At 41.5% G+C, this 13806-nt stretch overlaps 1 protein-coding gene across 6 annotated transcripts in view; it reads left to right on the forward strand.

Moving 5' to 3' along the window:
• LOC147017658 (uncharacterized) overlaps positions 1-13806 on the forward strand; it is a 158427-nt gene that overhangs the window by 81131 nt on the left and 63490 nt on the right. For all 6 annotated transcript variants that reach the window (XR_015049575.1, XR_015049574.1, XR_015049578.1 and 3 more), the window contains one exon: positions 12801-12907. Coding sequence is in view for 1 of the 6 variants with exons in the window: in XM_085847404.1 (XP_085703530.1) it covers positions 12801-12907 (107 nt within the window). In the remaining 5 variants the exon portion in view is untranslated. The remainder of the gene's footprint in view (positions 1-12800; positions 12908-13806) is intronic.

Consider the following 13806-nt stretch of genomic DNA (forward strand, 5'->3'; position numbering starts at 1 on the left):
AATAAAGATGACGTCATGAGTCAGGTGTCCGATCAAAGCAGGCTTGCTTCAAAGTGGAGCAGCTTGGGAACCAGCCATAACTGCTTGCAGTTATAAAGCGAGCTTCTAGTTTTTAGCTCACCTGTTCGAAGAACAGAGAGCTATAGCGATACCCCCGGCGTGAGCGTGAAAATGTTAAATTTTTTGTATTACGGAAAAACTCCTCGACGGATTTCGACGAAACTTGGTGGGGGGGGGTTAGGTATGGTCCAAGGATCATGCCATTAGATTTTGGACTTGGTACCCCCCCCCCCCAAAAAAAAATGTGTTAAAGAAAAAAAATTATTTTTTTGCATTTCTACATGTTTTAAGTGATTTTCAACCCCCCCAAAAAATCCCCCCCCCCAAAAAAATTTTAGAGAAAAATGTTTTTTTTTGTATTTCTACATGTTTAAAGTCATTTCCAACCCCCCCCCAAAAAAAAAATTGGAGAAAAAAAAATTTGTTGCAACTTTTTTTTCAACAAAATTTCGATTTCTTTTTTTGCATTTCTACATGTTTTAAGTGATTTCCAACCCCCCCCCCCCCCCCCCCAAAAAAAAAAAAAAAACTGTTGGCGAAAAGAACTATAACTGTCAGCACTGTTGACATCATATTTAATGAATAAGATATAAGGTTCACTTGAGTGACCCAGCAGTATTGGCGGTGGAGGTTTTGCACTCTCCCGAGTGCTCCCCCTCTAGTTTCCTTTCTAATGTTTTTATCTACCACACTATTTTTTTTATACGCCCGATATATATATATATATATATATATATATATATATATATATATATATATATATATATATATATATATATATATATATATATATATATATATATATATATATATATATATATATATATATATATATCGGAGCGTATTATGTGATACCGGTCGTCCGTCTGTCTGTCTCTGTCTGTCCGTCCGTTCCTGTCCGCACTCTAACTCCCAAAGTTTTCAACTTTCACGTTTCATATTTGGTACATAGGTACAGACTGAGGAGATGGTGTGTGATGACATACGTTCGTCATCTAAAGTGGTTGCCATGGCAACCAGGATGCTGTTTTCCATGTAGGAGCACAATTCTGTATATACCTTCTTGTTAGGGCGTATATTGTGCTCACTTGCGCTCTTGTTACTGATTACAATATACAAATACATATATTGCTTTATAATTATACTTCACTGCAATGCTTTATAAAAAAAAAAAATTATTAGACTCGTCTTTTAAAAACGATAAATGTATAAACAGGCAAGCATTGGGTGGCTTTGACACCAACTCTGGTTATGCCTCCGCTGACAAAGTCGCTGGTGGCATTATGTTTTCGGGTTGACCGTCCATCGTGCATATGTACATCCATCCATTGCTAATTTTCTCTTTTCTCTGCAACCGCTTATCTGATTGACACAATTGTCATCATAGGTGCGACTACCAATACTCATGTTGAAAGTTTTAATGATAACTATGACGTCATAGGTCACGTGGTGTGGCAGCCATGTTGGAAAAAAATTGGACCTCTGCATCTCTGAAACCGCTACATGGAAAAAATTGAAACTTGGCACTTGTGAAGTACTCCCCATGGGAAACAAGTGGGATTTTTTGATGATGTCACAGTGGCTTTGTTATGACGTCATAATTGCATATGTTTAACAATATCCGATCAGTATGAAAAATTGAGGGTCATCTCTGGCTAAATTGTATTGGGGGGTGGGGGGGGGGGAATTGATAATGTCATTAGTCATTTGGTTTGGCAGCCATATTGTTTTATAACATAAAAACCTTCAAAAATCTTCTTCTCCGAAACAGTTGAACAGATCAAGGTGAAACTTTACAGGTATGATCGCTTGTCCATAAGGAACAAAAAGTTCTCCACCTATTATGTCATGGGTCACATGGTTTGACAGCTATAATTTTTTTTTGAAGAATAAACCTTTTAAAATATTCTTCTCCAGAATGGCTTGACAGATCGAGGGGAAAATTCATCCACATGTGTCCCCAAGCATTGGGGATACCATGGTGTTCACAATTAATTAATAGATCACTTGGTCTGGCAGCCATAATGGTTTGAACAAAAATCTTTAAAAACTCTTTATCTTGAACCGTTTCATCAATCAAAGTGAAACGTCACAATTATGATCTAGTAGTCATGGGGAACAAATGTTTTAAATTTCAACCTGATTGGACGCATGGTCTGGCAGCCAGAATTATTTAATATTTTGAATCTGGGTTCAGGGATTTAAATCAAACTTGGTGCAAGTATGTATAATGATGTAATAATGTGGGCATAGGCTTATCTGGCGACGTCAATGAATGCTGTTCAAGTCATTTATATCGGTATGGCCACTGTCTTCTTTAATGGCCATAATTATTCCCACATGCTTGTGGGGTTGACCGGGGAAAGCTTGGCCTGAGTGTTTCATGAACTGGCTGGCCATGCCTGACCTTCAACTTGGGTTAGGGCAGGAATTTGTAATTTGTTCAGGGTGCCAGCGACAGCTCTTCTACCATTTGCGAAGTACACCGTGGGATCTTTAATGTCCACCAACTAATTCCGGCAGACAGGATGCCCACTTAATGTCCATCCGTGGGACGGCACACACATTGAAGGAACACCCTGCCTATGAAACACTGGGATGACAGTTTATAGCTGGGTTGGGATTTAAAACCAGTCTAGACAACTCAGAAGTAAGTGTGCATACCTCTTGGCTGAAGTTAATGGAGGAATCTGATTGTAGTTAACAGAGGAATTTTTCTGCAGTTAAGAGGAATTTGTTCATTGTTAATAGAAGAATTTTTCCGTGGTTAATAGAGGACTTTTTCTGCAGTTAATAGAAGAATTTATCCTTGGTTAATAGAGGAATTTGTTTGCAGTTAATAGAGGAATTTGTTTGCAGTTAATAGAGGAATTTGTTTGCAGTTAATACAGGAATTTTTCCTTAGTTAATCCAGGAAATTGTCCTTAGTTAATACAGGAATTGGTCGGAAATTAACAGAGGAATTTGTCCACAGTTAATAGAGGAATCTTTCTGTGGCTAATAGAGGAATTTTTCCGTCGTTAATAGAGGAATTTGTTTGCAGTTAATACAGGAATTTGTCTGCAGTTAATGGAGGAATTGGTCCGTAGTTAATAGAGGAATTTGTCTGTAGTTAATAGAGGAATTTGTCTGTAGTTAATAGAGGAATTTGTCTGTAGTTAATAGAGGAATTTGTCCGTAGTCAATAAAGGAATTTGTCCGTTGTTAATTGAGGAATTTGTCCATTGTTATTAGAGGAATTTGTCCTTCGTTAATAGAGGAATTTGTACACATTACTGGAGGAATTTGTCCTTCGTTAATAGAGGAATTTGTCCACAGTTTATAGAGGAATTTGTTCGCAGTTAATACAGGAATTTGTCCTTGGTTAATAGAGGAATTTGTCCACATTTAATGGAGGAATTTGTCCACATTTAATGGAGGAATTTGTCCACATTTAATGGAGGAATTTGTCCACATTTAATGGAGGAATTTTCCACATTTAATGGAGGAATTTTCCACATTTAATGGAGGAATTTTCCACATTTAATGGAGGAATTTTCCACATTTAATGGAGGAATTTTCCACATTTAATGGAGGAATTTTTCTGCAGTTAATAGAGGAATTTGTTTGCAGTTAATACAGGTATTTTTCTGTCATCAATAGAGGAATTTGTTTGCAGTTAAAACAGGAATTTTTCCTTGGTTAATCCAGGAATTTGTCCTTAGATAATACAGGAATTGGTCGGAAGTTAACAGAGGAATTTGTCCACAGTTAATAGAGGAATTTTTGTGTGGCTAATGGAGGAATTTTTCTGTCATTAATAGAGGAATTTGTCCACAGTTAATAGAGGAATTTTTCTGTGGCTAATAGAGAAATTTTTCCATCATTAATAGAGGAATTTGTCCATAGTTAATAGAGGAATTTGTTTGCAGTAAATACAGGAATTTATCTGCAGTTAATGGAGGAATTTGTCTGTAGTTAATAGAGGAATTTGTCTGTAGTTAATAGAGGAATTTGTCTCTAGTTAATAGAGGCATTTGTCTGTAGTTAATAGAGGAATTTGTCCGTTGTTAATAGAGGAATTTGTACACATTATTGGAGGAATTTGTTCACATTACTGGAGGAATTTGTCCGTAGTTCCAAGAGGAATTTGTCCACAGTTAATAGAGGAATTTGTTCACAGTTAATGGAGGAATTTGTTCACATTTAATGGAGGAATTTGTCCACATTTAATGGAGGAATTTGTCCACATTTAATGGAGGAATTTGTCCACATTTAATGGAGGAATTTGTCCACATTTAATGGAGGAATTTGTCCACATTTAATGGAGGAATTTTCCACATTTAATGGAGGAATTTTCCACATTTAATGGAGGAATTTTCCACATTTAATGGAGGAATTTTCCACAGTTAAGAGAGGCATTTGTCCATAGTTGATAGAGGAATTTGTTTGCAGTTAATAGAGGAATTTGTTTGCAGTTAATACAGGAATTTTTCCTTAGTTAATCAAGGAATTTGTCCTTAGTTAATACAGGAATTGGTCCGACGTTAACAGAGGAATTTGTCGACAGTTAAGGGAGGAATTTTTCCGTGGCTAATAGAGGAATTTTTCCGGTTAATAGAGGAATTTGTCCATTGTTAATAGAGGAATTTTTCCTTAGTTAATCCAGGAATTTGTCCTTAGTTAATGCAGAAATTGGTCCGAGGTTAACAGAGGAATTTGTCGACAGTTAAGGGAGGAATTTGTCCACAGTTAAAAGAGGAATTTTTCTGTGGCTAATAGAGGAATTTTTCCGTAGTTAATTGAGGAATTTGTTTGCAGTTAATAGAGGAATATATCTTCAGTTAATGGAGGAATTGGTCTGTAGTTAATGGAGGAATTTGTCTGAAGTTGATGGAGGAATTTTCTGTAGTTCATGGAGGAATTTGTTTGCAGTTATTACAGTAATTTGTCCGTCATTAATAGAGGAATTAGTCCAAAGTTAATAGAAGAATTTGTCCATAGTTCATAGAGGAATTAGTCCGTAGTTAATGAAGGAATTTATCCGTAGTTAAGAGGAATTAGTCGAAAGTTAATAGAGGAATTTGTCTGTAGTTAAGAGAGGAATTTGTCCGTCGTTAATAAAGGAATTTGTCCATAGTTAATAGAGGAATTTTGTCATTGGTAAATTTGAACTGCTCATAAATCCTGGGTATGTAATTGGTATGCTTGATTATGGAGGGTAGTGATTGAACAAGGTCCTGTTGATGATTTGCACAATTCCGGGTTCATACAGAATCTTTGATTGCTATTTGGAAATCAAATCTTTCATGGTTTTGGTTCACTGTGATAAATTTCTCGTTGAACTTTATGTAAAAATCTGTGTCGGAAAGATTACATAAGGTTGCGTGTTTGTAAAGGTCAGTCTGCCAAACTACTGTTTTAATGCTTTTGTCCCATGTTTGATGATGTTCTCCCATTTCTGGAGAGATTTAAGTGCATTCCATGCTTTAGAAAGTATGGAAAAGTTGATGGTGAAAAGTTAGAACTGCCGTCATGAAAAATCCTTTTAACCACTCTGTTTTTCCACTTTTTTTTCGTAATCTTTCTTTCCTCTTTCTCTCTCTCTCCTCTGTCTTTCTCTCTTCTCTGTCATTTTAAAATCCTTTTTAATTTTAGTCGTTTTAGTTTATTTATTTATTTATCATATATCTTATTTCCCCCTCTTTTTTTCTTATTATTATTTCCTCTTTACTCAAAGTCCCAATCTCCTTGACTTGTCACTCCTGAACTCTCATTGTTCCTTTTGTGAGGTGTTAAAATGAGTCATTCCAATTCCACGTGTGCCCTAATCACTGACGTAGCTCTGACGTACATACCTGTGATACCACCCTATATCAACCTTCACCCCTGATCCCGTCTCCCTCTTTTGCTCACATGAAGGGTTAACACCCAAAACATCACTTTCTCCTCACTTCCCATGGTAGTTAGCAAACTTCAATCAATGATCCATTGATTTCACACATCATATTAATATAGTACCACATTTCTTCAGAGAAGTCAACTCAAAATTGACTCGAGCTCGGCAAGCGATTAAAAATTTTTTTTGGGGAATAAACTTCATTTTATCACCTTGAGGTTCACCTCAACATGTTTTTTTTTAATCATCATGTTATCTGTTGCAGTACAGGTAATTTATTTATTCAGAATGTGAATCATTGTCTGCACTCTTCCGTATTATCGAGTTGAGTTGATTGAATTCCCTCCCGCTCGTCAAATTTCAAGCAATATGTTGAAGTTAGAAGCGAGATTTTTGTGAGTTGGTCCCAGCATGCATATGTATTCTTGGACATTTGAGAATGTTCAATAAATGCTGACTTGTGTGGACCTCTTGCCACAAACTGCTCGCGACATCACTGAGTCGGGAGACTGACCACGTAGGGATGCCTAGAAAAGATTGCCTCACCCAATATGTGTACAACACAAATAAACAAAGAAAAAATAATGCAAAACATTCCACTAAGGTAAAGTTATAAGCTAAGGTTAAGTTATAACACCTTTCATTCTTCTTATTTGGAGTTTCCAAGTCGAAGAGCACTCCGAAGGTGGTTAGAAACCACGCTGGAGAATAAATCCGCTCTTGGATTTTTCTATATTTTGCTCCATCCATTTTCCATTCTATCCTGACAAGTGCCCCAGTCCCTACTGATGAGAAACATCCCCATAACCTGATGCTGTCACCACCATGCTTCACAGTAGGGATGGTGTTCTTTGTGTGATGTGCTGTCTTGGATTTTCGCCAAACGTAACGTTTTGCATTTCGGCCAAAAAGTTCCATCTTGGTTTCTTCAGATGAGAAAACTTTTTGCCACATGGCTTCAGAATCTCTGGAGTGTATTTTTGCATTCCTCAAACAGGACTCAAGGTTGGCTTTGTTGATTAATGGCTTCCTTATTGCCACCCTATCGTACAAGCCAGACTTGTGGAGTGCTTGCGATATTGTTGTCACATGCACACGGTGACCAGTCTTTGCCATAAAGGCATGTCTCTCTTTCAAAGTTTCCATTGGCCTCTTGGTGGTCTCACTGATCAGTCTCCTCCTTGATTGATTATCCAGTTTGGAGGGACTGCCTGATCTCAGCAGAGTCTTTGTGGTACCATACACCTTCCATTTCTTAATGATTGTCTTGACTGTGCTCCAAGGGATATTCAAGGACTTTGAAATATTTTTATTCCCATCCCCTGATAAGTGCCTTTCCTCATCTTCATCCCGGAGGTCTTTTGAAAGCTCCTTGGTGCTCACGGTTGAGTCTTTGCTGTGAAATGCACTACCCAGCAGAGGAAACCTCCAGAAACAGCTCATTTTATTCTGAAATAATCGGAATCAGTACAATTTAACACAGGAGGACAATTAACTTGGTGTGTGATTTTTGAAGGTGATTGGTTACACCTGAGCTCATTTACAATTGCTATTATAAGTTGGGTGGACACTTATCCAACCAAAATATACTATTTTGTATTTTTAATTAATTTTCTGAAATTTGTAGAATTTGTTTATCACTTGGAAGTTGTGGGTTACAATGTGTAAATAAAGGCGGAAAAGTCTTATTTAATGCCATTTAATTCCAGGCTAAAAGGCAACAAAAGATGAAAATTTTGAAAGGGGGTGTAGACTTTATATATGCAATGTATGTGTACATATACATTACTTGTCGAATACCCATATTAATTTTTTAAGGCTCTTGCAGGGCTGGGGGTGCATCTCACCATTATCATATGTATTGGATAGGCTTCTGACAGATTGGGTTTTGTGATTATACCCCTCCTCCCCTCCCCCCCCCCTCCACATTTTTGTACATCATGTCTAATGTTGTGGAAAAGCAAGATTTCAGAGTAGTGCAGGGTTTGTTTTGGGACTCAGGTTTTTTAGATGAACACTCATGAGTTCAGCCTTGTCTTGAGCAGAGTCAGCTGTTATGACATTTGCGGTGAGGTGGTGGATTGAGGTGGTGCATGTAGCATACGTGATGATGTAATGCCACTTCTGACATTCAAATAAAGCAAGGGAGCAATGTATAATGATACATGGCTCCCTTCACATGTAATATGCAACAGCGAGAGAGCGAGAGAGCGAGAGAGAGAGACAGAGAGAGAGAGAGACAGAGAGAGAGAGAGACAGAGAGAGAGAGAGAGACAGAGAGAGAGAGAGAGAGACAGAGAGAGAGAGAGAGAGACAGAGAGACAGAGAGAGACAGAGAGACAGAGAGACAGAGAGACAGAGAGACAGAGAGACAGAGAGACAGACAGACAGACACTTAAATTGCCACCAGGTGTTTGAAGAATAAGATAGGTTAATGTACAGCGTCAAAGTTTGCTGGATGTTTTTTGGCTCACCCAAGGATAGGCACACATTTGATGTGATGTGAGCCTCTGGTAATGACCGCTGGTTTTCCTTAGTCTGGTGAGTTTTCCGTGATGAGCAAGATAAATGCCTGATAGCTACTGTCTTATAGCCACAGGGCCTGTTTACAAGAACAAGGTCATAGGAGCAAATCAGGTATAGACGTTAAGCTGCGTGTCCCATCTGCCGGCATTAGTTGATGGACGTTAAAGATCCCACAGTGTTCTTCACGAAGAGGAGGTGAGCTATCGTCGGCGCCCTGAACAAAGTACAAATTCCTGCCCTCTCCACCTGAGTCGGAGTGGTGATCCAACCAGGATTGCTTGTAGCCAAATAACCGCTTCCGCAGATCCATTGCTCTGCACAGGGCATGGCACATGATAATGATAATTTTATTAGATAATATTTCTTAATAATGTGACGTCCACGGGACTTGAACAGTCCCGCCAACGTAGAATGAGCCGAAACGATGGAGGCGGTTTATTTATTTATAACCCAAACATGGCGGTTCTAATCGCTCTACCGCAAACGGGATGAGGAAGGTGGAACGAGTCGCTTTTCACTGAGTTGATGATGTTTATTTGTTTTTAATATTAACCAGAAATAACAAGACTCGGCAAGAAGAGGGATCCGGGGCGATTCGACGGGTGGTGTGGGATCGGGCGTGGGGAAAAACACAGACAATTCCAATGAATATACAGATCTCAAACCCTCTAAGGCGCCACACACACACACACACACACACACACACACACACACACACACACACACACACACACACACACACACACACACACACACACACACACACACACACAAAACGTAGCTATTTCTGGTGGTCAGGCTGGACCGTGGTGTGGACGCAACTGTCCCTGGATCGGCGTCGGACGAGCTGGCCTTGCTCTCGTCAGGGGGGCAGGAGAAACCGTGGTGCTGTTGACCTCCTGGTCTTGGCCCAAGTCCGCTCACAACCGCTAGGGAACCAGTTCTGGCGCCAAGTTGCGAGCAGGAGAGGGAGGCAGGTCCGCCCGCCGTTCGACCCCGTACTCCGAGTCAGCAGAACCCCAGAGCCAACCAAGGTGAGGCACGAGGCTCAGCAAGGCTCCAAGACACGATGAAGAACACGATCAAACCAGCACAACAACAAGGACGCTCTCCGCGCAACAGCCTCCACAACAAAAAAACACGATGTTTTTTGTCCAGATCTTCTTCCTCTTCCTTTTTCGACCCCGAACAGAACCTTTTTATCCTTGGTCCTCGTCACTTCCAATCGAGCCGTTTATTGGCCCACTGCCGTCGCCTTCTGCCAATCGTGATCACGGGGCGGAGCCATCCGCTGCACTGTCCTGTGACGTCACGGCCAGTCTCCAGAGAATACCAAAAGGGGTTTACGCAGACACACTTACCCTATCCCGTGTCCCTATCTAATTACGTGACAATTATCATTTCCCCCCTTGAAGAAATGAACATTTACTCGACAACTTATCACCACTGAATTGCTATTTATTAAATCAAGATCCTGGTAAACTCGAACAGCATGGCATACCTAATTAAACATCCTAATTACCCTTTGAATGCATACCCCCCTCAAACGTAACAATAATAATACCAAGCTTGCACACTAAAAACTCGGCTCGCCATCACACGATCCCTATGAAATTGCTGTGGCACTTAGCGGACATGCCGACAATGTTTGGGAAGTCTTGGCATTCCATAGTACCACTTGCATTTTGCACAATGCGTATTTTTGTCATTCCCCGTGTACGGTCTGTTCGTCTGCTACCAGCTATGTTGTACTGCTATCCCGTGCATGTGCACGGGTATCGCTAGTATTTCTTAATCACCAAGTCCAAGCAAATATTTCTCACTGCTTTTTTTTCCCCATTTTCTCATCACTTTTTCCCATTAAATAAAATTAATCACCCTCTTTCATCTCTGCTGTGTGATGGCAAAACCTAGCAAGTCCGGCTCCAGCCAATTTGAGTTATCAAGGAAAAATATTGGTGTCATGGGATTAAGATACCATATATCAATATAGCTTTATTTTGTCATATTATATTGTTACGGCTGTGGAAATTCGCAAACCACCATTCAGGTCCCGTAGGTGAGATAACTCGAAGTACATGTGTAGTTCGCCCCAAACCTGTTGTTTAGAGGGAATTTATGTGATTCATTCGGGCTGCGACGCTTTGAGTTAGGCGTTTTTCTGTTCTATCTTTATTTTGAATCAACCGCCATAACCATCAAACCACCACCGATAGACCCTCCACCACCCTCACCTCTCTCCTTCTATGGCCATTCCCGCATCATCTGTGAACACTGAGCGTCGGGCAGTCTTGGGCTCGTTCAAGCGATACGCACCGAGCCGCGAGTGCAAATAGCGGCCTTTCCGAGGGAAAATTCGGATCAAGAATGCTACACGCCCACTTCTGATCCGTCCAATCAGCAAGCGCCGAACGGCTTGGCCCCGCCTCCAGGCGGGTCCGTGTGAAATCGAAATATGCAAATTCTAGGATCAGGGGAGGTTCACGCCCACTTTTCCTCCGTCCAATGGGCGAGCGTGGCTCCGCCCCCGAGCTCATCCTGATCCAGAAATTTGCATATGGGTTCTCCTGCCGGCCTATTAAGTGCAAGGCGAATCGTGGTACGAAAGGGAGAGTCAGTTTGGAAGAGCAAAGAGTTTTGGTGGCAGAGAGTGGAGTCGGGAGACGAAGGCGTCGAATTGGGTTCTGCAGTCGGCTGAGGAGAGTTGTGGCAAGAGGCCAAGGAGCACGGGTCCGAGGTGAGAAGGACGGCGGTCGGCGACGAGGTCGCGGCGGGAGATCGCTCGTCGCGGGACCCAAGCCAGCCAGCCATTCTCCCTCCCCCAGAACATCAACAATTCCCCCTCGCTGAGATAGTGCGACAAGGGGGCCCCGTTCCCACCCCACTCCAAACGTCGTGCCAACGAAACCCGCAAAGGAGCACGGAGTCGGGGCACAGCCATGCGGCCACGGCTGCGGCTCGTCCACCAACGCGCCACGAGGACGCGGGTAGGACCCACCCAGTCTCGCGGACCTGGCCGCTCCTCCAGGTCCCGCGCACATATTGGCCTTCAGGCCTGTCTACCCCCCTTGTCTATGAGTGTGGCTTCTTTCCTTTGCTTTTGAGTAAATGTGGGTTGGCGCCGTGTCTTGTAAAGTAGAAACGTGTAAGTGTTGCCGTGTGTACGCGTATTCGGTTGTAACTCTGCGTCGTTGTTTCTTTTGTTTACCTGATATAGGTGCATTCTGACTGGCTGTATATGTGTGCTTTCCATGTGTCGCGTAATAAATGTGCATTCTGTGAACTGTTTTCCCTTTTCGCTTCGTCTTTTCTTTATTGACTCTCCATCCTGCTTCACGTAAAGGGTTCGTCGTGGGCTTAATACGCCCGATAATTAATCGGAACCGTCGAGGCCGACGATAACACCGCTCGGTTATCCCGATAGCAAGGAACGGACCGCTTAAGCGGTTCGTGTCCGGAGTCGGCCTGCGGCGAGGTATGATCGCCCGGTCAACCATCCGCGCAGGTACTTAGGTAGATTGAATTTGGTGAGCGACCCTATCCTGTGCGGGTGGGCAATTGGCACGATCGTGGTGAGGTTAAACCCCCACCCGTGACTAGCTCCTGGCGTTGGTCCGAGAGGGTCACGACTGAATTGTCCGTTCTGGTGGGCGAGGCGACCGCCATTCGAGTCGAGCGACCGATCGCACGCCGGCGGGCGCGAATTCGCAACAATATCATTATTATATGCAAGTTGTTTCAGGACAAAGTTTTATCCAAATCATGCTGTTGATATTGATGGTAAATGACTTACAAGGTTTTTCCAACACTTTGGTAGGGTAACTGTGAACTTGCTAGGTTTTGCCATAACATTATTGAAGTGAATGCTCATGCAATATTTAATTAAAGTACACTTGGAGGACAGGAAAAACCTAGTAAGTCCAGATATGGGTCTAACCCAAATTTGACCAAAACCGGACTTGCTAGGTTTTGCCATCACACGGCAGATCTCTCACTTTATCAGCATGACCATCCATACTGCTGTGGTTGCACGCTGGGATATTTTACTCTTTACCTCAAACTTGCCCGAGAGCACCCCTTCTGGCTGTGTACAGGGAGTTTGGCGATGTTAATCAAAACAAACATGGCTTTTTAACAGAAATAATTTTGCTTCTAAAAGTTTTGCAGAAAATCTCTACAATTATTTGGAATAGTTCATGAAATGCTTTAAAATGGGATGGACAATATCCCAATATTGCTGGGATATTTAAAACTTTTTTTTTTCTTTTGCATTTTAAAAGAATATTCAAATTATCTCCACATTTCTCTGACTCTCACAACCCTGTTTTCCTTCAAGGTATCCCGAGTTGGCAGTTCAGTACCCAGGATCAAACTCTGCAGGTCGTGACATCTTCTCAAGATTTTCAGCATGCATTCGGAACACCAACCTGGAAAGCAATGCTGGTACAGCCATTCTAGCAAACACCTTTCCCAATGTCCCCATTCTCAACCCATTTATAGATGTGTATCTCATGAGTAAAGCTCCTTGTAACCACTCATTCACTGATATAAATGTTTAGTACCTTCTTGGTGGGATAGGAAGTAGAAATTTCACATACTGATGGAACTCAAAGCCACAATTCCAGGAAGAAAAAAAAATCACAAAACTGTCCATAAATGAAAACATCCGAAAATATAAATTGGCTGGTAGAGCTTCGCTCCCTCGACTGGGAGAGGACGGAGCTTGGACTGTTCCAGTGGCGTGTTACTCAGCAAGGAGAAGGAAGTTTGGAGGGAGGAGGGGTGGGGCTTGTGTGTATATATATATATATATATATATATATATATATATATATATATATATATATATATATATATATATATATATATATATATATATATATATATATATGATAAAAACATTTTTTTTAAATGTAAAAGGATGTGAGATGTTATTCCAAAAATTATGTAAACAAGGTAGGGATGGTCACAAGAGGTGATCATGTAAAACCATCCCTACATCTTTCTTTAAATAATGGTTGTCATTAGAAAAGACACTGCATAACTGTGTGTGTGTGTGTGTGTGTGTGTGTGTGTGTTCGATGAAACTTTTTGTCGTCCCCCCACCCCCCCTACTCCTCTCTCACCCCATCCACTCCCCCTCCTCTCTCACCCCATCCACTCCCCCTCCTCTCTCTCTCACCCCTTCCTCACATCCCTCCCTCCCACAATATAGCAATATTTGGTGATGCATAGCTCTCCTCACCTCCCCTACCACCTTTCCTCGCTCTTCCTTCCTAGCTTCCCCTCCCTCCTGCCTCTTCTCTCTCCCCTCCCTCTCTTTCCCTTCCTTCCCTCTCTCA

The sequence above is a fragment of the Eptatretus burgeri genome, chromosome 11, assembly GCF_056783735.1.
Source record: "Eptatretus burgeri isolate ZD-2024b chromosome 11, Ebu_testis_v1, whole genome shotgun sequence".
Taxonomy (NCBI): Eukaryota; Metazoa; Chordata; class Myxini; order Myxiniformes; family Myxinidae; genus Eptatretus; species Eptatretus burgeri.